This window comes from Micropterus salmoides, unplaced genomic scaffold (assembly GCF_014851395.1).
Source record: "Micropterus salmoides isolate LMB-PRFRI ecotype aquatic unplaced genomic scaffold, ASM1485139v1 Ms_hic_scaffold_13, whole genome shotgun sequence".
Classification (NCBI taxonomy): domain Eukaryota; kingdom Metazoa; phylum Chordata; class Actinopteri; order Centrarchiformes; family Centrarchidae; genus Micropterus; species Micropterus salmoides.
Genome location: NW_024040374.1, coordinates 21,245,043 through 21,273,012, shown reverse-complemented (window position 1 = coordinate 21,273,012; position 27,970 = coordinate 21,245,043). Strand labels below are relative to the sequence as shown.

General features: G+C 43.0%; 1 protein-coding gene across 5 annotated transcripts; it reads right to left on the bottom strand.

Moving 5' to 3' along the window:
- Window positions 1-13: 13 nt before the first annotated feature.
- On the bottom strand, window positions 14-27,453 carry dot1l (DOT1-like histone H3K79 methyltransferase). 5 transcript variants are annotated; one of them, XR_005444113.1, is made up of 29 exons: window positions 26,987-27,453; window positions 22,060-22,103; window positions 21,862-21,936; window positions 21,414-21,477; window positions 20,812-21,040; window positions 20,443-20,537; window positions 19,190-19,252; window positions 19,027-19,082; window positions 18,569-18,648; window positions 17,939-18,007; window positions 17,738-17,844; window positions 16,320-16,361; window positions 16,061-16,219; window positions 15,716-15,938; window positions 15,385-15,498; window positions 12,822-12,913; window positions 12,512-12,613; window positions 12,057-12,194; window positions 11,691-11,816; window positions 10,961-11,400; window positions 10,743-10,839; window positions 10,479-10,628; window positions 10,194-10,236; window positions 7,816-8,441; window positions 7,268-7,473; window positions 6,887-6,960; window positions 6,100-6,792; window positions 4,591-5,401; window positions 14-4,427 (listed from the first exon to the last, which is right to left on the bottom strand). XR_005444113.1 is itself a non-coding variant. In XM_038716159.1 (28 exons), the coding sequence occupies exons 1-28, from the start codon at window positions 27,065-27,067 to the stop codon at window positions 4,755-4,757; spliced, it is 4,935 nt and encodes a 1,644-aa protein (XP_038572087.1). In that variant the 5' UTR covers window positions 27,068-27,453; the 3' UTR covers window positions 14-4,754. The 5 variants fall into 5 exon arrangements, 4 of the variants coding, with proteins under 4 accessions (XP_038572087.1, XP_038572089.1, XP_038572088.1 ...); XM_038716159.1 differs by having other exon boundaries at window positions 14-5,401; XM_038716161.1 differs by lacking the exon at window positions 4,591-5,401 and having other exon boundaries at window positions 26,987-27,451.
- Window positions 27,454-27,970: the final 517 nt, after the last annotated feature.

Sequence of the window (27,970 nt, the reverse complement as noted above, 5' to 3'; positions counted from 1 at the left end):
ACACACAATAAAATTAATTCAAATATTATGAAACTTTTTTTTATTAATAATCATAAAACGCAGAAAAAAAAACATTAATTCCATTTGTTTCATTATAACATCTTAGGATAAAAGCACCAACATCAAACAGTGACAATTTCTATCATGAAAACCCAGGGCCTTTTGGAAAGTAGGTTTGCCGTTATTGCACCTCAAACCTGCCCTGGCTTCACCGACCAGAGATCACTATACACTTGCTGTAGGTCACGTGTGTCCAGTGTCAGTTTACCTCCCAGATAATGGGAAGAACCCCCAACAAAGGACAGCGGACCTCCTTCTTAGAGACTCAATTCTAGACAGAGGCAATTGTGAGATGAGGAAGATGCTGAAGGTGTAGCCATTTCACAGCTTCTCGAGATCAGACCGACTCATAAAGCTTTATAAAGCTGGATTTCACTGGAGAGGCTGGATGTATGTGGCAGCGAGAATGAATCTGAGGAGACCTGACAAGACGGCTGGCAAATTTTACCTGGAAATATGCTTAACTGAGAGGTTGTCCTGGTCCTGAGTTGGGTTAGAGAGGGACTTCATCATGCCACAGGATGGTGAATAGGTTTGTGACATGTAGTAGTTTAAGCAGAATTGTTTACATCATTTCAAGCAATCTGGGAAGTTCCTGAGTTTAGACCTTTGGCAGGATTTAGAGTAAACAGCCTCGACTGCAAAGCTCTCACAGATTAACAATAATGCACCAGGATGGGAGCCTGCTGGAGAACTGCATAGAAACGTTAATTCAAATCATGCGCACACACCAAAGGACTTGAATAACAGCACCTCACCCCATTGACTGATTGTACGAGTAGCTACAAAACTGGTTTAAAATATGTAATGAATATAACTTTTGCCATTCTCACAAACCATTCCCACTTACACATACACCACACCGCCCCTCCAGGTTAGAGAAACATCCGTATGTTAGATTGGACCATGAGAAAGCCGCCAGGCAAGCTCGTGTTGAAGATTATTAAACCATAAAACCCTGCAGCACAACAGGAGAAGAGTAGTATTTATCAATAGCTGCAATTTCCTTGTTTTAAGTGAAGGAGAGCACCGTGCTGTCTGTCTGACTAGTAGTATTAAAAACTGACAAGAATCTGAAGACAATTAAAAGCATAACATGTAACTGCAATTGTATCAAACACCAAGAATAAGAAAATCAAAACAGCATCAACAATAGTTACAAAAGACCTCTCAGTGCTGGTAACAAATGGACTACAGTCTCTAATTATGTCCTAAAATGACTTTCTTCTTCTCACTTAAACACTCTCAGGTGAGAAACACATTTGTGTTTGCAGAGTGAGTGCACAGGACAGGAGTTTACAATAAAGCTTCGATTATTAGTCTACTCTTCCCTTAGATATGCGCTGGCAAGTGGAGGAAAAAAGCGTGCGCGCGCACACACACACACAAACTGAGCTTAAGTGTAGTCCCACTATCAGGAAAAAGGGAAGCTTGGCTGCTCGCACTCCCAACCAAGTGATGAGCGTACATACCCTAACACAAGTGTTTTACATCAGCATGTCTTTGCAATTACACAATATGCTCACATTTCAAGGCATGGCCTTGACAAAGACATGTAAGACATCTAAAGACAGACAGTGTGTGTAAGAGGTTGACACGTAGTTTTCTATGCACCAGTAAAGTTTGTAAAATCTAAATTGCCATTGTTTGGAAACAGAAGCACCATTTTTCCTGCAGAATCTGGGTTGGTAAAACAAAAAAAAAAAAAAAAAAAAAAGAAGGAAAAACAAAGATGTGAAAACATCTGATAAAAGTGATGACAGTTCTAGTGCTGGAATCTAGTTGTGTTCAAGCCACAGCACCTTTGTTTGTCTGCGTTAAATACACACTGCTTTTGAGTTTCTAGTTCTGTGGTGTGTGTATATCACAGGGATTCAGGTGCTGTTGTGCCACCATGTTGTTAGGCACCATATGTTAAGATCCTGTGGTGGCGATGCTCGACACTCCTTGGCTTCAAGCCTCCTGTTTGACAGGCTGAGTTTAAGGTCACAATGCCAGCACCAAAACACCCTTACTCACATATATATATAGATATATATATATACTCATATATAGACTGTTTATAGATACATATTTATATACCTTTCTGTTTATGATGAAGAGACATGTACAAGGAAAACAAAGAGTTATGTACAAAAACAGTGTGTCTTGTTCACTAACAGATAAGCAGCTCGCTTTTGAGAGCAAAGCGGGCTGACTTGTTTAAACTGTGGCGTGAGAAACATGAACAGGTCCTCATACCTGTTTACTCAGACTCTGAGCCAGCTGTTGCAGAGTAGTTTTATCTGCAGGTGGTGTCTACAGTTGCACACTAGGCATTCAAAGGACCAGACGATAGCATATTAAATATGAGAAAAGAAATGCCAAGAAAAGGCTTTACAAATGTCCCTGTGTACAGCACCAAGTATTGGATTTGTTTTTGATGTTTTCACTATAGAATAAATAAGATCAGGTACAGTCCAAATGTAGCACCATTGTTTTCAGACTGAGTCAAGTACACACACTATTGCATTCTACGATGTCAACACATTTCAGGATTTAAAAGAAATACAAATACCAAGGCAAACAGAGAGACTGACAGCATAAATATAATAATCTAAATTATACACATCTATACAGTCGGAGAATGAATCACATTCACAGTACAAACATTGTTTACAAAAAACCACAATCAAATAAGCAAACAAAAAGGTGTGAAGACAGTCCAGTAGTTTGTTGTTGTTGTTACGGGTGTTTTCTCAGTGTGTGAGGATTTGCATGCACGTGTGTGTACGTGTGCGTGTTTGCATGACTGAAGTCCACATACATGTGAGTCCTAAACATTTGCTTAAACCTGTATTTCCCAACAGCAGAGATAAATATGAATATTTTTAGCTTAAGAAGAGTTAAAAATTCCTGCTTTAAGAATATTTCTGCTGCGGTCCCACATAGTAGTGTGATTTACCAAATTGACTGAAGAAGAAAATGTTAATAAATACAGAAATTGGCTGATTCTTCTGTGGTTTCACTGGAATTCTTTTACACCTGGATTCAGCTTCACTAAACATTAACAGAGTGGCCACAACTCTTTGACAACAATGGGCGGCTGACTTTGTCTACATCTCATTAAAGGAAATTCATGGGGAAAGTGTACTCTGCTCTGCATTATTGGCACCCCTTGAAATGTTGCTAAATCACAGTATTGTCAAAATGAGGCTGAAATCAGAACACTGTTGTGTGTTCAGACTTCAAGTCACTGATAATCTTCCATATTCTTCAGTAAATTGGTTTATAGAATGTTAAATATTCCTGATTACTGTCACAAAATACCAAAAAGCTCCTTTTAGAAGTAAATCAACTTTCACTGATATGTTAAATAGCTGATATCAGAAGAGAAACACTGAACCACACCTGAAGAACAATTTTAATCACGTGAACTTAATTAATTTTGCTCCAGTTAGTGGCAAAGACAGAAAAAATTAGTTTTGTGTGCCAAAACGGGCAGCCCGAACATAATTATACAATTTTTGTACCACTTTACTTTTATGTAAAGGGACTTAACAGTAAGAAACCCACATTTTTAACTTTTTTTAAATATGAAAATGTTATAAATCATTTAACATAATCAAGAGTTTAAGGGGTGTCAACAAACCAGCCAGGACCTGTACATCTTCTGCTACATGAGTAACTGTATCTTACGGTCCAGTGTGCAGTTTGACCAAAAGTTCCTCATTCTGCAAGAAAAACTGAATTTCACTGAAGGAAGAAAACAGAGACAAGAAAGCACGCATGCAGAGAGGCAAAACTGCATGACATCTGAGCAGAGTTCGGTGAAACTGGTCTGTGTGTGTGTGTGTGTTGAGCCCATGCACTCATATGAAGTGAAACTTTCGACATGACACATGAGATTCAGCTCAAAAAAGGTGGGCTGTGTGCTTCCATCTGTTGTTAAATGTTACATTAAATCATTGAAAACCGATCATTTTGCCGAACACCAGTTGCTAAAATAGTGACTATGACATAAAATGACACACTATCATACTACTGAGCACCTTAATGTTAAACCAGGTATCTTAATTAGTTCATTCAGCGCTGGGCAGCAGCCAGTACAAATATCCATGTAGGAAAACATTCAACACCCCACACATAAACACGACCAGTCCCTATGAATTCTGCTCAATGTGACCATAGTGGTGGTTTGTGTGTGCGTGTGTGCGTGCGTGCGTCTATGTGTGAGTGTGTATGTGTGATCCCAGTACAGAAGCCGTTCTTGGAGGCGGTTGGGTAGTGCAGACATTTTGAAGCACCAGAGAGTGAGGAGAGTGCCTTCATCCACACCTGGACATTTGCATAGTTTATTTTATGTTGAGGTAGTTTTAGTCAATTACCTGAAACGCCAAAGAAGACAGAAAAAGACATCATGAGTGAGTGTATGGCTGACAGATTCTACACAGCAATGAACAAATGAGTGAAAACACTATTAAATCCTGTGGCTTTCACAATCCAGCACAGTTTGTATACTTTAAATCTATCACCAAAGAATCGACTTACCTTGTTCAATCAGAACAACAGCTTGTGGGAGCACAGGAAAAACAGGACTCCTGTTTTGTTTGTCCTCCCTACCAGTCTTTCACTCTCATTCTCTCCCTCTTTCCACTCTCTGCCCTTCCCCTCTCCATCCTTCCCCCTTTTCCCTAACCCCCTCCCCCCAAACCCTATCTAGGTCGGGAGCCAGGGAGCTGGGAGCTGGTGTAGGTACCGTGCATGCTCTGAGTCCTCCACATGCTCCCGCCACCACCTGAGCTGCTGGCCGGTGGTGGAGGGGGCAGCCGAGGGGAGTAGTGCACTGCGAATGGACGCGAGGACGAGGAGGAAGTTGACAGAGAGGAAGAGGAGAGGGAAGCAGTGGCGGCGACAGCAGAGACAGAAGCAGAGGCAGTGGAGGAGATGGAGAGAGAGAGGGATGACTGTGCTCTCTGGTGGTGGAGGGAGGAGTGGGAGAGACGGGAGGAGTGGAGGGAATCTGATCGAGAGGAAGGCGGGGCGTCGGAGTGCGCGGGTGCCGAGGATGAGGGGATGCTGTGCAGGGGCGGAGGAGGGGGCAGGGAGAGCATGGGAGGAGAGGGGCTGTGCAGGACCGACTGGATGCGGCTGTGCTGGGCCTGGGAGAGGGAGAGGGGGAGAGGTGAGGACACGGAGGCCAGGCGCGTGGAGGCTTGTTGGGGAGTGGTGTGCTGCTGCGTTTGGGAGGAGGTGGAGGAAGAGGAGGAGAGACTGAGCAGAGAGCTGAGGCCTCCAGAGGTGGGCAGCGTCGCCCCAAACTGATGGGAGGACACTGTGGGAACCACGTGGTGAAATATACCTGCAAATCATACAGCAGAAATGAAGGGAGGGGGAGGGCGAGAGAGTGGAGACAGAGGGAAGAGGGAGCAGATAAAAGTGGCGAAGAGAGCGAGAAAGAGGGGGACAAAGAGAGAAGCAGGGGCTGAGCCAGGTTGTGAATAGCGCCAAGCGACTCTTCGACAAGCACACAGAAAGCAAACAGAGTCAGTCCACTGTGACTGTTATTAACCAAATCAAATGGCCAATTTAAGATCGGGAACATAAAACATACTTATTTTAGCTGAATTGATTTCTGGGTTGATTTCTGCTTCCAAGTGAAATGACTCTGACGTACAGATACACCCACAGAAAATGACAATGTAGTGATGTAATAGTTACATAAAACACGTTATTAATTCAGGGTCAATCACAGATTTGAAGACAAATCAATGGTTCCAATTTTTCTATTTTCAACATTTTTGTTATGCTTTCATTCTGCTAAAACGCAGCATTTTCCAAGGGTGTTTCCAACTGCAGCACTCAAGCAGCCAGACCACATCAAAGCGAGGCAGTGAGGCAGACAGAAAGACAGCAGCGTTGGACCTCCACTTACCTGGCTCTATTAGCAGGCCAATTCCCTCGGACTATTCCTCACTAGCTAAGACTATGACCCCGCTCTTGACCAACGATACTGAGGTTAAACTTTACATGATCAGTTAAGTCACTATTGTTTCTCACCTCCAGCCGCTCCCCCTGCCAGCCCAGCAGTGGAGAAGCTTCCCAGGGCAGAGTGTCCGTTGACGAGCCGCGGGGTCCCACTCACCGTAGATCCGCCTGTCTGGGCCCCAAACAAGGTCTGTAAGACTGAGGCCCCTCCGAGTGGGAACTGAGACCCCAGGTACTGGCCCACAGATGATCCCGTGGTCGAGGAAACTGCTACAGGACTGCCTCCCACCTTCCCACTCAGGATACCCCCTCCACTGCTGGCAGCAGCAGATATGAAGAGGTTCTGACTGGCCAAGCTGCTGCTGGTCTTCAGCTCCCAGTCACGAGGGGCCTTCTGCTTCTGGAGGGCCTGGCGTTGGTCTGAACCACAGCCTCCCTGGACACCTCCACCACCACCGCTGCTTCCACCCCGGGGCCCTGCCTCCTGACTGAGGAAGGGTTTGGGGTTCATGTAGTTGGACGACTCTCCATCACTCCCTCTCCTCACCTGCTGATGCTGCTGTTTGTGGTCAGAATCTGAGTCTGTACCCCGGCCTGAACCCCCCATGCCGAATGGAGAGCCCCCCTGTCTCAGGTCAGAGTTGGGTTGCTTGGGGTCAGAAATGGGCGAAAAGGTGGCTTTCCACTTGCTGGTAGATGACAAGGAGGATGAAGAGGATGCTTCACTACCTGTGCTGTTACCACTGCTGCTACCAGATTTCCTGCCTAGTAAAAAACAAACAATAAAAACAACAGAGATTAAGCAGCTAAAGTGCAAAATTAAGTTTTTATTTTAACAAGTGACATTTTCTTTTCTTACCTCTTTCACTATCCCCTAGTCTACCAGGTCCGTTTCTGCTCTCCAGGGATATCGTAGCTATTTTCCTTTCAATTCTAGAGAAAAAGAACAATTAACAAAGAAACTAAAGAAAAACAACAAATAATAACCACACAAACACAGCTGTACATGTGGCTCAGAAATGTGTGCCTGTCCTGTGAAATCTGCAACAGAACTGAGGCAATCAAAAGGCATGGTGTCATATTTTAGAATTAAAATAGAATAGAAAACAAGGAAAATACTATACTTATTTTATATACTTATAATTTGTTAGTAAGCCCTGCAGCTGTAGTGAAGACCAAATAGGAGCTCAGCAGGTACTCTGTTGTTACTCTCATCTTCATATTACAATGACTATATTACCGTGAACTGGAGCTGTCGGCAGGGTATCCTGAATCCTCATCATCAGAGCTGGGGGCTGAGGAGTAACGGCCTGTGCCATTGAGCTCCAGGGGGCGCTCTCTCTTTAAGATGGGAGGCTGGTCCAGGTCCGGCACAGTGGGGCTCCGACTAGATTGCTCTGGGGAAGATATGGCAGAGATCTCCAGAGGCTGGTTGATGTTGTTCACCTGTTTGGGACAAGGAGACATGCAAATGACACCCAGATGAGACCAGGTAATAAAAGCAGGTCTTGTGATGTCCCCGTAAGGTCTAATAATTCAAATACTGTACATGGCCAAGGACTTAAAACTCTGGTGACACCTCTTCCTTTTTAAAACATGTTGCTTCAGATCATTGGTAGCATCAATCTAATATTCAATGATAGTCCAATGATAAACATGCTGGATATTTTTACAAGTTGCACGACCTAATTAAATCACATTAAATAAATAAAAAAATGGAACCTTAAAAATCAATATGATATATGAGGTCCTGTCAGTTTTCTCTCTTCCTTGTTTTTACTGACTCACCATGGAGTTAATGTTGAGTGGTGAACCCGAGGAGTGGTTGTTGGAGCTGAGCCCGGGGAATGACCTCCTCTTTGGGGAACTGCTGGCCGTGACAGCCACTGCAGAGCTGCGTTTCCTTCTCCCCCTCTTACGTCCCTCTTGAGCGCCGAGGCTGTGAGACGAGTGTGATGACGACGTATGCGTGGGTGTGTGAGTGTGCTGTGTGCCGGGGGACAGGTGGTGGTGGTTTCCATGGTTACTGTGGTACCCCTGCTTGGCTGAGTTGCCGGTGTGATGGTGGAGGCGTGATCCTCCGGCCGCGCTGCCTCCACTGCCTGACGAAGAGGAAGACGAGGACGAAGAGGAGGAAGAAGAGAAAAAGATTCTCCTCCGTAGTTCAGTGTCCTGGGGCTCCATGTCGGATTCACCGCCCTGGTTATCCTGTCCATCTTCTGGAAGAATCCGCGGGGGGCCATCTGCATACTGGAGCACCCCTCCAGTGCTGAGTGGGGGGCTCTGGATGGGACCTCCTCGGCCCATTGGTCCCATCAAAGGTGTGTTGGTGTGTGGAGGGGGTGATGAAGAAGCACCATTATGGTCCTCAGGATGGGGACCTCCATTCATCAGCCCTGAGCTGGATGAATATCCTAAAGAGAGACAGTTAATGGTTAAGGGTGCACAGGAAGAGCAGACAGTCAAGTATCAAATTAAACAACATTATTAATGCACTTTATTAGTCATAAATAAGCCACAGAGCATTCAGTGGAAACCTCTTACAGAGATCATGTCTGTCCGGGTCAAATTGATCCCTATAAGCATCTAATTGACATGTGTATATTTATTACATGAATATAAAGTAATGAAACAGTCAGTTTCGCTATTTACTGATGTGTATTGACTCTTTCAAAATACAGTACAGCCGTTTCAAACGCTTTTCAAATTAGTGTACTGTGCACAATTTAAATACACTATACGGTTATACAGTACTGTATATGGTTTACTGCTGTTTACAAACACAGTAATATCAGTAGTGCAAATAGGCTACTAAGCCACAGCTTGGCAGTGGTTTCTGTGCATTTCAAAATTTGGAACAAGCCTGAAAATAAACTGTAGGCTGTCAATGCCGAACGAGTTTGAAAACAAACGTATTCATAAAATAAAAAAAACAAATTCTCAACAATCACATCAAAAAAACAAAAAAAGAGGCTACCTCTGTTTTGTGTGTCAGCTCTGCAATGCCTGGAAAAGTCATTTCACAAACTTGTCCATTGATGCCTGGATCATGGTTCTGTCCAAAATCAAGTTCACTTTTTTTGCAAAGTACAAAGGTCAAAGTTATTGAAACCGACAGCAGATGAGTCTTTGAAGTGCAGATTGCATTCCTCATCTTTGCCCGGGACGGCACTCCTCTTCTTCCTCCTCTTCCTCCTCCTCATTGCCGGCAAAGCGCTCTCTCACCTCCGGGATGCTGTCCTCATCAGTAACAGGCCTCGATACAGGGGTGCTGTCATTAGTTGCAATCCACTGCTCAAACTCTTTGGTGCTGATCTTGGCAAGTGTATCAAGAGTTTCCAGTTCCTCCTCTGGAGACATGACCAGATCTCCTTTCCTCAAGCAATTTCTTATTATTGAGGCCCGCACATCAGCCCATGTCTCCCAAAGCATGAAAATAGCATCTCCACAAGAAAGATTAGGTCTTCATGTCATTCATCGTGTGTCACTGTGCGAGCCTCAGCATCCTCCCCGTGCAATTACTTAAAGACAATGTTCTCTCTCTTTCTAAATCGCTCAAACCAGCCTACGGAAACTTTGAAACTGTCCTCTCCGAGGCTCACTGCCAATTCTTCTACCTTTCTCCTCACTAAAAGGCCCACTCAAGGGGGCATTATGTGACTGGGTGTAATCGTTCCACTTGACAGCCATAGATGTTTCCCCTGTGCAAATTCGTTTTTGGTCTCCATCACTATGACTGTTTCTTGTTGTTTGAATAGACTACACAAGGTAGCGTGAGGAACACCAAGTTTAGCTGCCATTTTTTAACTTAGAGAAAATAACTTTTTTTTCCACCCATCATGATTTCTATGTGCACACAGCACCAACCTCAGGTAGCCAGCCGGAAGCAGGCGAGTTACCGTGAGACAAAGTATCATGGGAGTAAAGTTAAAAATAAATCAAAAATAAAATCAACGTTTAAATTTTATCAAGTATATGAAACAACCAAAATTAACACTGTAAGCAGACTACTTGATTACTATAAGCAAAATATTTAAAGCAGCATTTGCATAGGAATGATTCTGTCCCAAGCTTTTTAATCCACATGTACCGTAATCACTATAAGTGGTTTCCACTGTTAACAGTGAATAGAATATGTGAACAAGTGGTTGACGGGTAATCCTTACCATTGGTCTGACCTGCCTGAGACACAGGACTCGGAGTACTTCTCTGAAATTATGAACACAGAGAATATTTCACAATGTAAAGTCCAGAAAAAACAATATGAAAAATCACAAAATGTTTAAACTTTAAATCTATAATTATCCAGGTGAAACTAAAACTTAACAACTCTAAACTGTGCATCTTACATACTAATCTAAGTCTTCGCAAGTGAACATTTCATTTATTACATCCAGAGCAGGCTGTTAATGCAGTTAGTGTAATGTAGGTAGTGTCATGAATGTGCTCACCAGTCTCTCGGCACGACTGGGCAGCACCACGCTGGCCAGAGGAATGCTGACTGGTAGTTTGCTTGGGTGGACAGTGCTCAGAGGGATACTTATTGGAAGGCTCGTAATGCTGTTGTCACCCTGAACAGATGGGCTCCTCTCCTTACCACCCTATGAGAGAGAGCAAAGAGTGTGCCGAATACTGCAAGGAAGGTAGAAAGCTGTATGCTTCTAGACAGATCAACAGTGCAAGCGCAGAGACAGCAAAGAAAGATTTACATTTACCCTCTCAGAACTTTTAAGAGTATTCTGGGCATCAGATGCATTTGGAGAGGGGCAGTTCTGCTTGGCTCCAAGCGGAGAGTTAACACCAGAAAATTCCCTGAAAAAAAACAAATTTAGCGTCAACTAGTTCCCTGTCTGTTGCCTTAGGGAGAAACTTGGAGACTTTGAAAATGAAATGGTTCATTTTTGAAAACTGAGAGCTTTTAGTGGCAACCAACCTGTGTGTTGCCAGCCCTGGACCTCTTAAGTGAGCAGAGGCAGTGGGGTCCTGGTTAAGATGCCTCCGCAAGGCAATCTTGGCAGGGGAGAAGCGTGTGTAATCAGGAAGAGCATAGCAGGAACTTTGCTGCCTCTGCCGGGCATCAGGGGTGGAAGGTACAATTTCATGGTCTGGCGAGATGGGCAGGTAGCGAGAAATAAGCTCCCCCTTGGTGTTAGCCCGGTCAAAGCAGGGTGAGCTGGTGCCATTGAGAGAAAGCTCTGGGGTGACACCATTGAGAGCTGGGGCTGAGGACAGGCCGAGCTTAGTGGAGTCCATGTCTGTGGAAGAGCGCGATTCCAGACTCTTTCTGTATGGGGAGCCCTCACAGGGGCTGTAGGATTTGAGCTGAAGCAGCTCCTGCTGCCTTTGACTTTTCTCCAGCTCCACGATGCTGATCTAAAAACAGACATCAGGGGGAGCCGTTACACCAGAAAACAGGCATTCTGCAACAAATGTCTAGCAAAATGTTTGTGACAGCAATTCATCAACTCTTCCTGAAAGCTAGTTTAGGTGACATGGCTAATTCTTGTGAATATCCCTCTGAAGAGCATGTGGAGTTAGGGGGCGGCTGGATGGAACAAGAGGCCAGAGTACACAGCAAGTATGGAGGAGTACACAAGAGGCGGAAGAGAACGATACAAGCACTTGGAAATCAATACAACAAATTGAGAAGGTGGACTGTGTACCTGCAGCTCCAAGCAGTGTCTCTGTTTCTCAGAGATTTGTCTGCGTAGCGCCTGCTTCTCCTTCAGCAAACTCTCCAGACACAAAGAGCCCCAATCTAGCTTTAGCTCCTCGCATCGAGACTTCAGCTGGAAAACAACAACCATACACTTGCTGCTATTTGTTTTTTTGGAGAACACTCTAGCAAAATAAGCAAAATATAATTTAATATTGGCTCCAAGTGTAAAGACATGTAGTACAAACTGGACCTGAATTTGCACTTCAACACAGCGCAGCAGGAATGATAACAGGTGTAAACCACTGGGGATGATGCTGTAGTTAACAGGGTGGAGGTTACAACAACATAGTAGCAGGGCCTGAGGTCTCACCAGTAGCAGGCTGTGGTCTCTCAGCAAAGCCATGTCTCTCTCAAGCTGCTTAGTCTGCTCTTTCAGCTGGCGATTGTGGGCTGATATCTCCTTCTGGGCCTGCAGCAGGTCCTCCACAGTCAGTGCCTTCACTCCCAACTGACCACAACGCACACACACAAACAGTGTCATACTACACGATGCTACATGTGTCTCAGGTGCAACAGACGCTTCAACCAGAGGAGCTTAGTTAGTTGCAAAGTACAACACAACCCAGAAGGAAAACACCCAAAGTTTGCTTTCCCTTGCTTTAAGTAGTGTTCCACTCTCTGCTAAAACCACACTCATCTTCACATGAGACGTACATTATTCAGGGTAACTCAATGTAAGCACTAATGGTAAGAACACTTGAAATAAGGATATATTGCTTTCTTTACTGTAACATGGAGAGCAATAGCAAAAGTAGCAGTTCCCACCTCATCTAGTTTGGTCTGAAAGAGACCTTTGATCATGTCCTTGTGAGACTGACAAACAGAGTGGAGCTGCTCTGCCTGCCCGGACAGGTCCCTGTGTTTTTGCTAGAGACAGAAAGGAAAACAAGAACACAGATAAGAGGTCACAAAAAAGTGCAAAACATTAGGACAGTTACATCATAACAATTTAAATAAAATATTTACGTAGTTGACATGCTTGAATATATGCCACTTAATATGTGTTGGCATGATATGGCAGTAAAAAGAGAGGGAATTTGCAGCAGTAGCAGTCTGTAATGGCATTAATTATTACCTTCTCCTGCTCTAAAAGCTGCTGCAGGTTGGAGCGGTACTGAGGAGTCTTCATGTGGGCCATAAACTGGAGGTATTGAACTTTGATGTTATCTGCGAAAAGATGTAGGTTTGGGAAACAGCAGGAGGAAGGGAGCAAAAACAGAAGACATATTATTAGTTAGGTTTGTTCGGAAAATGGAGCTCAGACACCAAACGGATGGATATGCTGTCTTATACCACATGTTCTTTTCACAGAAAATATTTTATTTTTTATACTGAGCAAAATTATAAACTGTCAAAATCTGTGTTAGTGAGCACTTCTCCTTTGCAGAGATAATCCATCCACCTCACAGGTGTGGCATATCAAGATGCTGATCAGACAGCATGGGTATTGCACAGGTGTGCATTAGGCTACGTTCAGACTGCAGGCCTTAATGCTCAATTCCGATTTTCTTTCTGAATTCTGATTTTTTTGTTTGACAGTTCACATTACATGACGTCACACGAGGAGCAACAGAGGTTAGCTCCGGTTAGCTCACGGGAGACTCCCGTTTTTCATGGTCCTCTCATGGGTCACATTTCTCCCAAATTATGACAAGTGTTCACAACTTTCGTCACTGCTTTTTGCGGATGATGTGGTACTGATGGCATCATCGATCCGTGACCTTCAGCTCTCGCTGGATCGGTTTGCAGCAGAGTGCGAAGCGGTTGGGATGAGGATTAGCACCTCTAAATCCGTGGCCATGGTTCTCAGCAGGAAACAGGTGGAGTGCCAGCTGCAGGTAGGGAATGAGTCCTTACCCCAAGTGAAGGAGTTCAAGTACCTCGGGGTCTTGTTCACAAGCGAGGGGAGATTGGAGCAGGAGACTGACCGGAGAATCGGAGCAGCGGGGGCGGTATTGCACTTGCTTTACCACACCGTTGTGATGAAAAGAGAGCAGAGCCGTAAGGCAAAGCTCTCGATCTACCGGTCAATTTTTGTTCCTACCCTCACCTATGGTCATGAAGGCTGGGTCATGACCGAAAGAACCAGATTGCGGGTACAAGCGGCCGAAATGGGTTTCCTCAGGCTGGTGGCTAGTGTCTCCCTTAGAGATAGGGTGAGAAGCTCGGCCATTCGCGTGGAGCTCAGAGTAGAGCCGCTGCTCCTTTGTGTTGAAAGGAGCCAGTTGAGGTGGTTTGGGCATCTGGTAAGGATGCCTCCCGGACGCCTCCCTAGGGAGGTGTTCCAGGCACATCCAACTGGGAGGAGGCCTCGGGGAAGACCCAGGACTAGGTGGAGAGATTATATCTCCACACTGGCCTGGGAACGCCTCGGGATCCCCCAGTCAGAGCTGGTTTAATGTGGCTCGGGAAAGAGAAGTTTGGGGTCCCCCGCTGGAGCTGCTGCCCCCGCGACCCGAATAAGCGATAAGCGGATGAAGATGGATGGATGCTTCACAACTTTCTGTTCGTTTCATTACGCTTTCTGGCGCTGTACAACACAACTGCCCCACAACTCACTCACTCTCTCTCCCCACTGTGTCCACTCGGACAAATAGCATGCACATCATCAGAAGAGAGCTTGCGGTCCAGTGGATTTCAGGTGTAAGACAGGGAATCTGTGAGCAGACGACAGCAAGGTAGAGGAGGAAGAGAGCCACATGTTAAAAACTGGCTTTTTTGAAGCTTTTTCGTTCACCGCGGCTCCGTCTACAGCAGAACTGTGACAACAGCTGACTAGAGTGACATCAAAGTCGCATCAATTCCAGACTCAGGTCGCATTTAAAAAGATCAGATTGTATTTGATTAGTGGCCCAATTTCAAACTGGAAAAGATCAGATTCCATGTGATTTGGCCTGTTCACACCGTCATAAAAATATCAGATCTGCCACAATAAAAGGCCACTTGAAAATGTGCTATTTCACTGTATTGCGGGTGTCCGGAAACCAGTCAGTATCCGGTGTTGCTGTCTGCCATCTGCCCTGTACAGTGAAAACCGGGATTCAACCGTGAAGAGAACACCTCTCCAAAGTGCCAGACACCATGGACTGTGAGCATTTGCCCACTCAAGTCGGTCACAACGACGAACTGCAGTCAGGTCGAGACCCCGATGAGGACGACGAGCATGCAGATGAGCTTCCCTGATGGCTTATGTAGAGAAATAACCATTCCATTCACGGGCAACAGCTCTGATTGACATTACTGCAGTCAGCATGCCAATTGCAAACTCCCTCAAAATTTGCGACATCTGTGGCATTGTGCTATGTGATGGAACTGCACATTTTCAAGTAGCCTTTTATTGTGGACAGCCTAAGGCACACTTGTGCATATGTGCAATACCCATGCTATCTGATCAGCATCTTGATATGCCACACCTGTGAGGTGGAGGGATTATCTTGGCAAAGGAGGAGTGCTGACTTTTGAGAGATTTGAGAGAAATAGGCCTTTTGTGTCCATAGAGATTTTAGATCTTTGAGTTCAGCTCATGATGAATGGGGGCAAAAACAAAACTTGTGTTTACAGTTTTGTTCAGTGTAAATTAACTCTTTAAAAAATAAATAAATAAATCACACCACACTTCCCAGACCAAACCAGCTCACCTAACAGTTGTTGCAGACCAGGAGGAGTCGGGCTCAGCAGCAGTTGACTAGAGGGATAGTGCTGGACCTTGGGAGGTAGGTGGTAGAAGGGAGTCTGAGGTGGCCGGTACACATCTGTACACACAAGAAGCATATCTATGTTACACTGAGATTTCAGTTTAGAGTTTAGATGTAAAGAAGACATTAGTCATTTCTGTAACACGAGGCAGCTTAAGATTTTCCATGCCTGGTTGCCAGTTCCCATTCAGAAAAAGCTAATGCATACAGTTATAAAACCTGAAGGTAATATCTACAATATTCCATGTGTTTATATGTATGTGTGTCCACTGACCCTGAGGGGGAGCCGCAGAAAGGGTCTTGGCGTGCAGCAAATCCAAAGCGCTCTGATTCTTCTTGTTTTTCTTCTCAGCAGCCGGGGCGGCTTTCTTGGGTCGACCACGTTTCTTGTTGTTCAACTTGCGACCCTTGGACAAGAGTCGGGTTCGTCGGGGTTTGGCTGGGGGCTTGACCACTGTCACCAAGCTAGGACGCTCCTCCTCACCACAGGAGTCCTGCTGCAATATGCATGCACACATACATGTTCATACAAAAGAGCACAGAGAGCTTGCCTTGCTGTCTTGTATATACGCGGGACAAAATGACACAAGACACAATATATAGCAAAAAGGTAATGTACCCAGCTAAATGGTCCAAGGAATTGCTTCCCACATAAAGTCTTGTAAATCCGTGCACATGCTACCTTGTTTTGTTCTTTAGGTTTTGTGGGCGTGGTGCTATTGCTTTTACTGTCCTTCGTATCCTTCTGCTGACGTCGCCTAGCTGCCTCTTGTTCCTCCTGATGACAAAATGAACCAAATAACTCGTTTGATACAGAAAATATAGTGAGTACAGTGACACTGTCAAATAGTACAGTGAGGAAGAAGAACATGACTTACCCTGAGTTTAGGATTTTTGAGACTAGCAAAATAGTTTTCAAGCTGAAAAAAGGAAAATGTGGATATAAGAATATTATTTTCATTGCTTTTACAAGAGTTTAAATACCATCCAAGCTCAAATAATCACGGTGTATACAACAACTTTAAAAATCCAATATTTCACACTTTTTATTTTAACCCAATTTCAGAACTGTTATTGTGAATACAATTGCCGTTTTATAAAACCTGTACACTATACAAAACATATGCTTTCTTGTTTCATTAAATAATCAATATACATTATGTCTAAAGCAAACAATGAACAGGATTTAATGGCTAATTTTGGCACTCTGTGTTTTTGAAATATGATGAGTGTTTTTACTTTTTTCTTCCACAAGTAAAACTCAACTGACTGACATCACCAGCTCAAATAAAAATCTGAGCAGATACATTATTAATTCAGATCGCAAGTTTCTAAACTATTTAAACACGAATACTGTAGCATTAAAAAGGTTATCAAAATTGCAGAATGGTTCGTTTTATTTGTCTTTCCACATTTACATTTATTCATTTCGCTGACGCTTTTATCCAAAGCAACTTACAATTGCTATATATGTCAGAGGTCGCACACCTCTGGAGGAACTAGGGATTAAGTGTCTTGCTCTGGGACACAATGTGTCACAGTGGGGAATTGAACCCAGGTCTCTCACACCAAAGGCATGTGTCTTATCCATTGTTCCATCGCCAGCCCTTTCTGTGATGTTTTAGGATTATATGGTAAATGCAGATTACTGACCAGTCATTTGCTTTACTGCAGGCACAAAACCTACGTGCCTGAGGTCATCCGGCCATTGGTTGTAGTCTTGTGGTTCTTTGAGGATGATTTGACTCACTTACCCTTGTTTAACCATCAAAATCCATCCTCTAAAAAGGTACAAAAAAATATAGCCATATGCAGATTGGGTCATGCACACTATTTCTACTGTTCCATTCTGTGAAGTTACTATCACTCACCATACAACGAACAAATATGCAACAAATTCAAAAAGAGTGTGGAGAGAGCAGCGACATTTACTTTGGGTGGTAACACAGCTCTATCACTGGGGTTCCCACTGGTCAACAGGGATTACTGTAACCAATTACTCAAGTGACAGACAAATCAGTGTTATCTAATACACCTGTGTTACTCTGTTTAACCCTCTGTGTTCTCTCCTCAGACTGCTTACTCTTGGGACTGACTACTCATTAGTACAATACCAGCTGTTATAATTATTATGGCAGCCTATCTCTTGAGTTTAGGTTACTCTTTGTCTCTAATGGCTTATGTGTTTGTGCTGCTTCAGCAGTCATTTTAGTGTTTTATTGGTTTGAAAAACTCTCCTCTAATAGAAATTTTAGTCTCTGCAAATGGGTCTTCCTCCAAGAGCTCCAGTACTTACTATGGTACGGTCTATGGTATGCAAGTAGTAGGAAACTGGCTTTCCAGTCCAGGACACGGAGCCCCTGAGTGGAGAAAGCTCCACCACACGCATTATTGTGCCAATATCTGCAAGACAGGTAGAAAAGAAAACATGGCACTGCATGTCAGATACAAGAGCATGACACATTGAAATCTGCTTTTCACTGATCGTGGTACTTACCACTCAAGTTTCGACTGTTTATTCTAAAATTTAAAGGTGCAAAAGGTTTGGAAGATACAATTTTTCCACCTGGAAAATAAAAACAACAACAAACAGTTGTTAACAAAATCAATAAATAAATTAACCTTGATAAATGATGCTCTACAGTCGACACATACTCGTATGGCTCACTACATAAAGCAACCATAATGTCAAACACAATCCTCAATTAGAAATGGTAGTCCATAAACACATTCATCATATTGTTATGTTACACATTCAAAACTATGTCAAGCAGCATAGTGCAGCTGCGAGGTCAAGTGTTATTTTGATCACCAATGAGACAACAGAAAGGTCTGTTGTCACAAGGAAAGGCTATTTAAAAGCCTTATTTGTCAACTTTTGATCAGTTTACACCTGTCTCAATTTGTTGTGGTTCATCAACCAACTGCTCTGCCATAAAAATCAATTAGCACATTTAAAATGACAATGGACATATGGCACACTGATGAAAATTTACTAGAAATATTTGAGGTGACAGGCTTGTGGACATTACACAGTTAGCTTTCTAATAACTATAAATTATAATCATAGTATTTCACACGTAGTCATCACAAAAACAATTTAGTGGTTAGTCTACAAAATACTAACCTTCCTTCATGTTAGCAAAGCGCTCCTTCAGCTGGTGATCTACCTCTGGACCAAAGGCAAAGTTATTCACAAAAATAATACTGGAAGACAGACAAAGAAAGACATTTTAGATCTACAGTTCACAGTAAAAAAAAAAAAGAGAAAAAAGATTTACCTTGAAAGTCAAGTTTTGAGAGATGAACATGTTTCAGCAAAATTCTGAGGACATGTTCAATTGTTAACTTTCTTCTGTCTAAACCTTTATATGAAGCTCCTTACACATTGTGTCACTGAACAGTGACAATAGCAAGTCATAATAGGTTTCTGAAGGGTAGCATTTATCACAGGACTGAACCTTTCTTCTATAATGTACCATGTATTACATTACATTACAGCAGTTTCTATAAATTCAGCTTAATAAATGGTCTTAATAGAAGAAAATATTGAAATTGTTACTGTGGCTGGGTTTGGTATACCACCTTGTGTTGGCGATCCTTTCCTTCCATTCTTCTGACAGAAAGTCCCCTCTTTCCAGCTGAAAGAAACCGAGCAGACTAGTACAAACCCTGAATACACGTGGATCTGCAGAACACCCAACATTTAACATTTTGTGAGTAAATGTCACACTAAGAGTCAACTTACTGTGTACTCCCCGTGTTTCTTCCCATACCATTTCATCCACTTTTTAAACTCTTTATCCATGGTCTGAAAGATTGAATTTGAATATTAATATCCAAACATGATGATTTTAATAAAAGTTATTTTAAACTACAACAATCAGTACGGGATGCGTGTGTTCCAAAAAGGAGGATTAGCGAGTTAACAAGAGCCCCTCAGTGAAATTCTGGCTCTTGCCTTAAGGAAAGCCATGTTTCTGGCTGAGAGCCTGTATCTTTTACTGTGATAACGAACGCTCAGCTGGTTAGACTAACTGTAGTCAGGACTCATTTAGACTAAGAACAGCCCCTTGGCACATGGGTGCAGGGCTCCGTTCTGGTGTGTTGCTAAAGGGCAAAGATGAGAAAATGAAACGTGAACCGGGAAATCCATTTTGATTTACTTTAGGTTTTGGAAAGAGAATAAATCGTACTTCTCCTTTCAACTTCAACGACTGTAATTATTACAAGTGCCCCAGGAACAGCGTTTGACCATATCTTAGAATAATATAGCCAAAAAAAGCTAGAAATTGACTCTTTTTACATTAGAGTCAATGGAGCGCATCCATGAAAATGTTGAACTTCAGTTAGAGCGAGTCCTATACCGCGCTGTGATTGGCCAGCTGTGTATTCAGGGTGTGGCTTAGTGAAGGGTCAATTGGTGCTATATAAATTAAATTGAATTGAAAAGATGGCGATTTATCGTATTTGCGGACTGTCATCTTCAACAGCTCTGTGTCAGTTAGGCACACGTTTCAGTTATAATCACCTCAAAATCAGCAAGATAACGACGCAGTTTGCAGTGCAACGGAAAGTGCAATATAATCCATTTCAATGGTCAATAACTTCTGATTTTCAACATAGAAATCTCAAATCATTCAGTCACCATTAAACATTTCACACCTGTGAGTTTGTAAAAAAACTTATGAAAATAAATAAATTAATTAATTAATTGAGCATTGCGGTTGTAATTTCAACAGCTTGCTCATTTATGAATAAACTGACATCACGTCACCTTGTCCTGGACATCTTTCACACCTTTTAGTTTTCAAGTTCAAATGTTTTTATTAAAAAGGAGTGTATGTTGAAGTGCATGTGATTTATAGTTTTGTTTTTTACTGTGGCTTCCAATTGGGCATCAACAATCGTGGAATTTCACTGCTACTGGTATCGACTATTAAATTTATGGTACTGTGACATCCCTACCCCTCTGCTCTTGTGAGATATTTATGTCGTTACCTCTGCATAGGTAGCTGGAATGTCTGCTTTCTCTACACCGTAGTAGTGTTTACAGTTGGTTGCTGCTGCAACCTGCAGCACTACCTGCCCCACTCCTGCAAACAAGAAACAATAGGTTCATGTCTTACGCCAAACATACAAAAGACACCTAGCTGTCAATGTTGTTCAATTTAAAAATCAAAACATTATTTCTTTTTTTTAACTGCTTCCATGTACGACTGGTAAACTATTAACAATGTATTTAAAAGGTCTGTCCTATTTTTTACTGTGGCATTTGGTTTTATATGACAGAAATGGTGGTAATGTAAAAGCCACGTCGGATCAATTCTTTCTGAAACCTGGATGTCCAAACAATAACAGCAGACTTACCACTGCCGAGGTCAACAAAGGTGTCATCTTCCATCATTTCCATCTCGTCGATGATCTGAGACACAAGGTCGAAAGAGGTCTCTCCGTACACCTCAGGGGAGAAGGGCTCGTAGTTGTTCAGCTTCTCCGGGTCGGTCACCGAGTGGTTGTACACCTGCTGTAGGATGTGTCTCAGCAGCCCATTGGAGGGGCGCTTGTTCAGCTTCATGGGCTGGGTGGTCCCTTTCCACTATAAAATGGGATTGCATATATTTAATCACACACACACACACAAAATCGAGGTATATTGTTTTTCCCTATACATCAATGTGTTCCTAAGTTAAGCGGTGCTGGCCTCTCAAAGAGAAGGACCAAAGAATACACATTCAAAAAAAAGTTTTTGGATAACAACTGTGCTTATGAAACATCTTGGTCAATAACTAGAAGCATAAATACTTAATTATAGATCTTAGTCTCGTAAGAGAGCGTTGGGTCACGCGTGGCACAGATTCAAAGGAACACAGGAACAGACTCACAGTACAGTGTTGTTCACGTTTATGACTAATGTTTTCACATTCACTTCACCTACACAGCACTGAAAGCCTGCACATATACGGACTCACCAGCTGGTGAATGCTGTCGATGGCCCTGTTGTACTTGTCACAAAGTCTCTGCATACTCTCGAAGCTGTGAGAACAACAAGACACAAAATCAATACCCTCATTTTGTACAAGAACTGCCCAGTCCAACGCCTATTTTCCAGCTGACTTCACAAGAACACTTTTCACCTATGAAAATACTTACAAAGATCTGTTAACTGTGACAGAGATTGCACTCAAGGGAAATTATTACTGACACATACACATTTCAATTATATGTTTGGCCTGAGAAAACCAACCAAACACAGTAGAAAACAAAGACTTGAGTTTAGACATACAAACAGGCTGTTAGATCAGCAGTTAGCCTGCGTGGATGAAAGTGTTGACATTGTATGATGTTTTTAGTCCTTTTAGTATGTTTTCTAGTTATTTTCACAGACACAAACATATTTTGACATGACCCTTGTTTCACCTCTTGGTGTCGTAGTCGATGAGTACGTAGTTCTCCATTGCCAGTTTGAGGTCTGGGATCTCCTCACACACCCACCTAGAGAAAGCACACACATGAAAGCGTCACCAGATCATACACCCGACACAGTGACTGACTGTCAGCGTGAATGTGGGGGGGGTAGATGTGGGTGGTGTGTCAGGGGGAGGAAAGGTTGCTTACCGAATGGTCTCGATGATTTCATGAGCAGCATCGTGATGTTTATCCTGAAATCAGAGAGGGGTGGACAAAATGTTAACCTCCTCTCAGTATGACCCATTCAATTCAACAGCACCACAAACTACAGCCTCCATAAAGTTTAATCATCACATCTCAAAACACAGTCTCAATAAAACATTATAGCCTTCATGATGGTAGGATTTATTGCAAAACTGTTTTATTACTAGCAGTGGTTTAAGCTAGGCATACCTAATAAACTTTCAACTGAGTGTAGAAAGCCCAAAACAGATGACAAATATACATTCTACAAGCCAGGTGGCATAATAAAGAAACTCTATGCACTTCTGTCTGCATCTACTAAAGATTTCCACAATTATTTTTGCAATATGGAGGTATGTCATTTAAGTTTACCAACCATTTACTTAAACTACAAGCACTTTTAAAATTCTAATGTAGTGTCAAAGATATCTTGACATCTACTGCTATCACAGCTTATGGAAATTTCCCAAATAAGAAGAAATTAATATGATAATGCAGGAAATCCTATATTATAAGCCAAAATATTTCAATAACAACTTCCTGGCTATGCGTATCATGTAATTATTTGGTGAGCAGAGTTGAATGTAAAATATACATTAATTAAAAGATCAGGCACACTGAAATAACTTAATTACGCCTTCATGACACCGCAGCGCAGTGACCTCAACAACTATTATGTCTGATTCATCCTCTCATTGCAGTGACATCTGACAGACAATAGCCACTGCAGACACAACTGGAAGCTCCAATGTCGCTGAATGCTGTTTAGACCAGTCAGGAACTCTGTCAATGTTTACAACACATACTCTGCACTCTGAATGCAGCAATCTCTCTTTACCTTAGCAGTCTATTATATAAGCCTGCACGTTCACAAAGTTGTCTACCTCTGTATCAAAGCAGTGGCGTGTAGACACAGACTCTGATATTCCTGAATTTATTAAAAAAATCTTGACTAGTTAATGTGTTATTATGGAGTCAGTTTACAAACACACAAAAAGTCCATGATGTGGTGGAATCAGAAGAATAGAAACAGACAAATCAAAGATGTTTAAGTGATACTGAAATGTCAGTATTTGTGGCAATAATGTGAGCTTGAACCCCAGCAGTGAAATAATCTCTACTGCATTTTTTTTCTAATGAAATGGTAAATTTTGGAAAGAGGTTAAAACAAGAATTATTGAGTGTCCTGTGAATGAGTTCTACTCTGTCTCAAAGCGCGTATTTGCCAAATAATCCATGCATCTCTACTGACAGACAGCATTAGTCTGATATCTGGAGTAACTCAAACCCTCCTTCAGAAAATTGGTTCAGTTAACGATTTGGCTCAATGAGAGTATTCCAAACCATGTCCGAGAAAGCCAATTCCAGGTAATCCAGTTAAAAACAGCACTTTAGTCTACAGCAAAGCTTAATAAAACAAGACAAGATTAATTAAATTGATCCCATGCAGAGAACCTATAGTTTGTAATCTTATCTGGAGTGTGCTGCTGCAGCTCTGTGGGAGTAACAGGAGTCAAGTTACACCCAGAGCGCAGCCAGTCTGAGCCTGTTGCCTCAGCTGACCCACTGACCCACTTTCGGTCTCCTGCTCCAGAATATTGCCAAGGAGAGCCTCTGGTGGAGGGAAGGAAAAGAGGGAAATTACGAACTGAGGAGAAATATGAGGGTAAAAAGGAAAGAAAGTGAAACAGAGAAGAAATCTGGAAACTGGGGAGAGTGAGGGGGCCATTGAGAGGTGGGGAAGCCTGGTATTTGTCAGCTGTTTGAGGCCTGGCACTGCAGCCGCAGCTAACAGCTCACAGTCCGGAGCTCCCGTCTTCCCGCTCAATACTGCCCGCCACTACTACACAGACTTCCGCCAAAGCTCACACATGCATGCGCACACACACACACTCAAAAATGCATGGTAACACAGGAAATCTCCTGCTATTTTTGTCAGCACGGCGTTCCGGTTACAGCTATGCATCATAAAGCTAACAGCTAGCTGTGTTGCTAATAAACAGCATGAGCTAAAAAAAAAAATATACAAACATACATGAGCACAACAGATTTAACACACTGTGTTCCACTAAACGGGGAAGGAATACAAGGTGAGTGAGTGTATGAAAAGAGCATGTGCGAGTGAGCCAATGAGATGTCGAACGGGGGGAGGTCACCGGCTCACACAAAGACGGCACACAGCAACACCAGCACAGGGCTGCTGCTAAAAATAAACACAGTCTGAAAGAGAGAGTCTGACAAAAAGAACAGGAGACCCTCCTCTCTCTCTCCTCACTGTGGGTATACTGACGCATGTACGACGACTCCTCTCTACACCACCTCAGTCAATCTCTCCTAACATCAGTGTGACGCATTGTGGGTGTAGGGGTTTTACACCACACGCTGCTCCACTACGTATATATCTGCAGCCCACGAGAACAAATGACTAAGGCAGGCGTGCCACTTACACCCTTCTACTAGTCTTACTAAACACGAAATACAACTAATGCACTTGGGGGCAACTTACAGCGCACCAGTATCTAAAATAAGATACTTGTGCTAACTTGTCTTTTAGGCAAAGAAGATTTTCAAGCAATTCTTGTGTACAGTATCTGATTATAACAAACATACTGCTATCCAGAGGAGCTGTCTTAACATGGTCAGTGATTTTATCTTGACAGACAAGTACATCAGGTCACATGTTGATGACACTGAGTGTCTGCAATTCAGCTGAACTGCAGTGTCTGGCTGCCTGTATCCAACACAGAAACACTCTACATTAAAGTCACTTCCATAACCACAATAGCAGGGCTGCAAATATGAGAGTGTTGCCTTTAGTATTTAAATTTCAGTGCTGCAACAAAACTTGAATCCTAAGAGTTGTGCTCACATGCCATTGACTTTACAACAGTAATTGCAGCCTTGTAAATAACAGGTGAAGTAGGTGAGGAGCAGAGATATTCAGCAGTACTTGAGCAGCAATGTATCTTTTAACTACAATGTACTGTAGGCCTGGTTAGTGCCCACACCCAGAACCAGATGGACAAAGAGCTGCACCACAACAGAGGTGCTCTTCATATGGAAACATTTATAGATGCACAGATGTGGGGATTTAGTGAGAGATGGGGAGAAACACAGAGCAAAGGAAAAAAAGAAAGAAAGAGAGAGAGAGAGAGAGTATTTTATAGGCTTAATTCTGGATGCCAGATCTGCACGCCTTATAGTGCAACAGCCATGTTGTGTTTATCAAAACACAGACAGCACTGTATCCATGCTCTGTGGGTGAGATAAGCAAGTTTAAGCAGCTCTGTGGGAGTCAAGAATACATCTATAAGTAATTCAACAAGGGTAAACAAAATTGATAATTAAACGTGACTTGGAAAATAAACTTGAGCACAGATACTGGCATGTGTTTTTGAATTCTATTAATATAGCACTGCTGAATAGGAGCAGTCTCTTCTATCCTCCTCCCTGTCGAGTTGACCATATGGACATGAGAGGAGGGAGAAGAAAGAGGAAGTCTTTACGCTTTGAAAACAGGAGGAGAGCGCTGCATGAATAGGCACCATATTGCAGGACTCCACATGCAGGACCATCAGCTGTTTCTAATTCAATGCAGGACAGCTAGTCCCTGTATAAATAGCTATCACGCAGGTCAACGGAATAAATTCCTGACATGCTTGTTCTTGTGTTTATCCTCGCGGACTATAAAATGCGGAAATGGGTGAGGCAACAAATCCGGCAGGGAGGAACTGTGAGTGTTATCAGACACTGGCCTGGTGTAAAGGGAGTGTCAACTCTGTCAGCCAAAGCAGAGAGGAGTGGCTGATTACATCAACTTGTAATTCTGACTCAGTGACTTGAAACTCATTCAGTTTGTGATGATGGGATAAACACACTAAAGGATGAAACTGAAATAACCAGACTGCCAGACTAGGTGCAGTGTGGGCGGTGAGGAGATGTACCAAAAGACACCACTCTGACATTCTGAAAGATTCAACGTTCATTCAAAGTCAGCACTTACTGTCTTACCGCAATTACTATAAATGAGATACACAGTTTAAGTTAACTATATAGGCTTCTGAAAAGACCACAGATCTTGCAACCGCTTCCTTTTCCGTTTCTCTTTGACTCTCTAATGAGACAAGTGCAATCGGCCACCAACGTGTTACTTACAGCCATGGAAATAACTACTAAGAGAGAAGTAGTCTCTTTCTTGGCAAGCATCACTATATTACTGCCTCGAGAAATGACAACAAATGGATGTATGGAGTTCAAAATACCCAACACGGCCAGCTGGTCTCAATCGTAGGGATGTCATCAGATAACCAAACAGAAAAAGAACTCGAGGAATGCAACTCGGCCATTGACTTGCAGAAAGCGATGTGCCCTGGGTGATTGTTTAACGTTACTGGTATCAAACAGTGGATCTGAGCATAGAAAAACAGCTATAACCTATTTATGTCTTGGTCCACTTACATGTGTTGGAACATAAACGGACCAAGCCGAAATAAACTAAAGTTACGGTGAGCCTGACATGAAAGTGGATGTGAAGGGAGGTCTGTTTCAGTCGCTCCAATTTCAAAACACCTTCTTTTTACTGGGTGTCTGGCTCAGTTGTAACGTTACTCACGTTACCCTGCTCAAATGTACCGCAGTCTGTATGTCACCGTTTTGGGGCTAATAATTAATAACACGTTAAAAAAACATGCTAAATGTCTTATCAATCATCGTAGCTGTCTGATATAACAACATGTCTGTCACCATCCCGACCAGTATGACCTGATTCCTCGGACGAGCGTGCTACGGCTCCTCCAGCTAGCCAGTGTTAGCAAAGAGCTAGCTAACAAAGACAAAAATAAAGAAAACATCTAAGTCTGTAACCCGGTGACTTTAAAGGTTTAACACTTACGTATACTGGTAGTGGCCACGGATACCCAGCAGGTTCTGCTCCAACCGGCGATTTGAGCTTGAGCTCCAGCTTTTCTCCCATTCTACACTTCACGGCGGCTTGGCTGTGATAGATACCTAGCTAGCTAGTGACTGCTCTCTGTTAGCCAGCTGGTCGGTTAGCGAGCGAGCTACAACGTGAACATTTTGGAAGAAAAAAAACGTTTAAACGCGTTAAGTAAAAAAATACGTCAGTGCTCGTTGCGCGGCAAATACACACACGATACGACCGAGTGTATAAATGTATCTGCTTCGGTTTTCTATTTTGAATAAAATGCCTGTTTATGTCCACTGGCAATAACACATCGTCCGTATCGCCGCCATCTTGCCCGGCATGAATATATATGGCATGGGGCCACTGGTAGCAGAGGGGACACAGACGTCACCGAGGGGACCGTGATGTACGTGGGCCAGCAACACCGAGCACGAGCGATCAGTGTAGGCGAGCACCCGTCATACTCGTCCCACTTCTTCTTCTTCTTCGAATGGCAGCTTGCATTCTTGGTGTTTCATTACCGCCATCTTCAGGAGTTAGTTAACTCCTATAGTGCCATATTTTCAATCCTGTCCTCTTAAGAAAGCTGACTAGACACTTCCTGCCTTATCCATTTCTGCCACACTCCAGTATGCCCTTTAGTCCTGCTCCTGTTTGCCCGGATCTGTTCATTCCCTCCACAATGTCCTTTCTTTCTGAGGAAGCCTGCAGTAAACCTGTAGCCTACATCTTCTACTGTTTCTGGTACCTGACACTGTTCACAAAGTCCAGTTGCTTCCCTACAATGTGAAGAGTAGGCTACCATTCAGGTTAATGTGTCCTATTATTAATCTAGTCATTACTACCTCCCCTTTTCTATTTCCTCCCGTTTCTCTCCATATTCAATTCAATTTTATTTATATAGCACCATATCATAACAGAAGTTATTTCGGGGCCCTTTTCATATAGAGC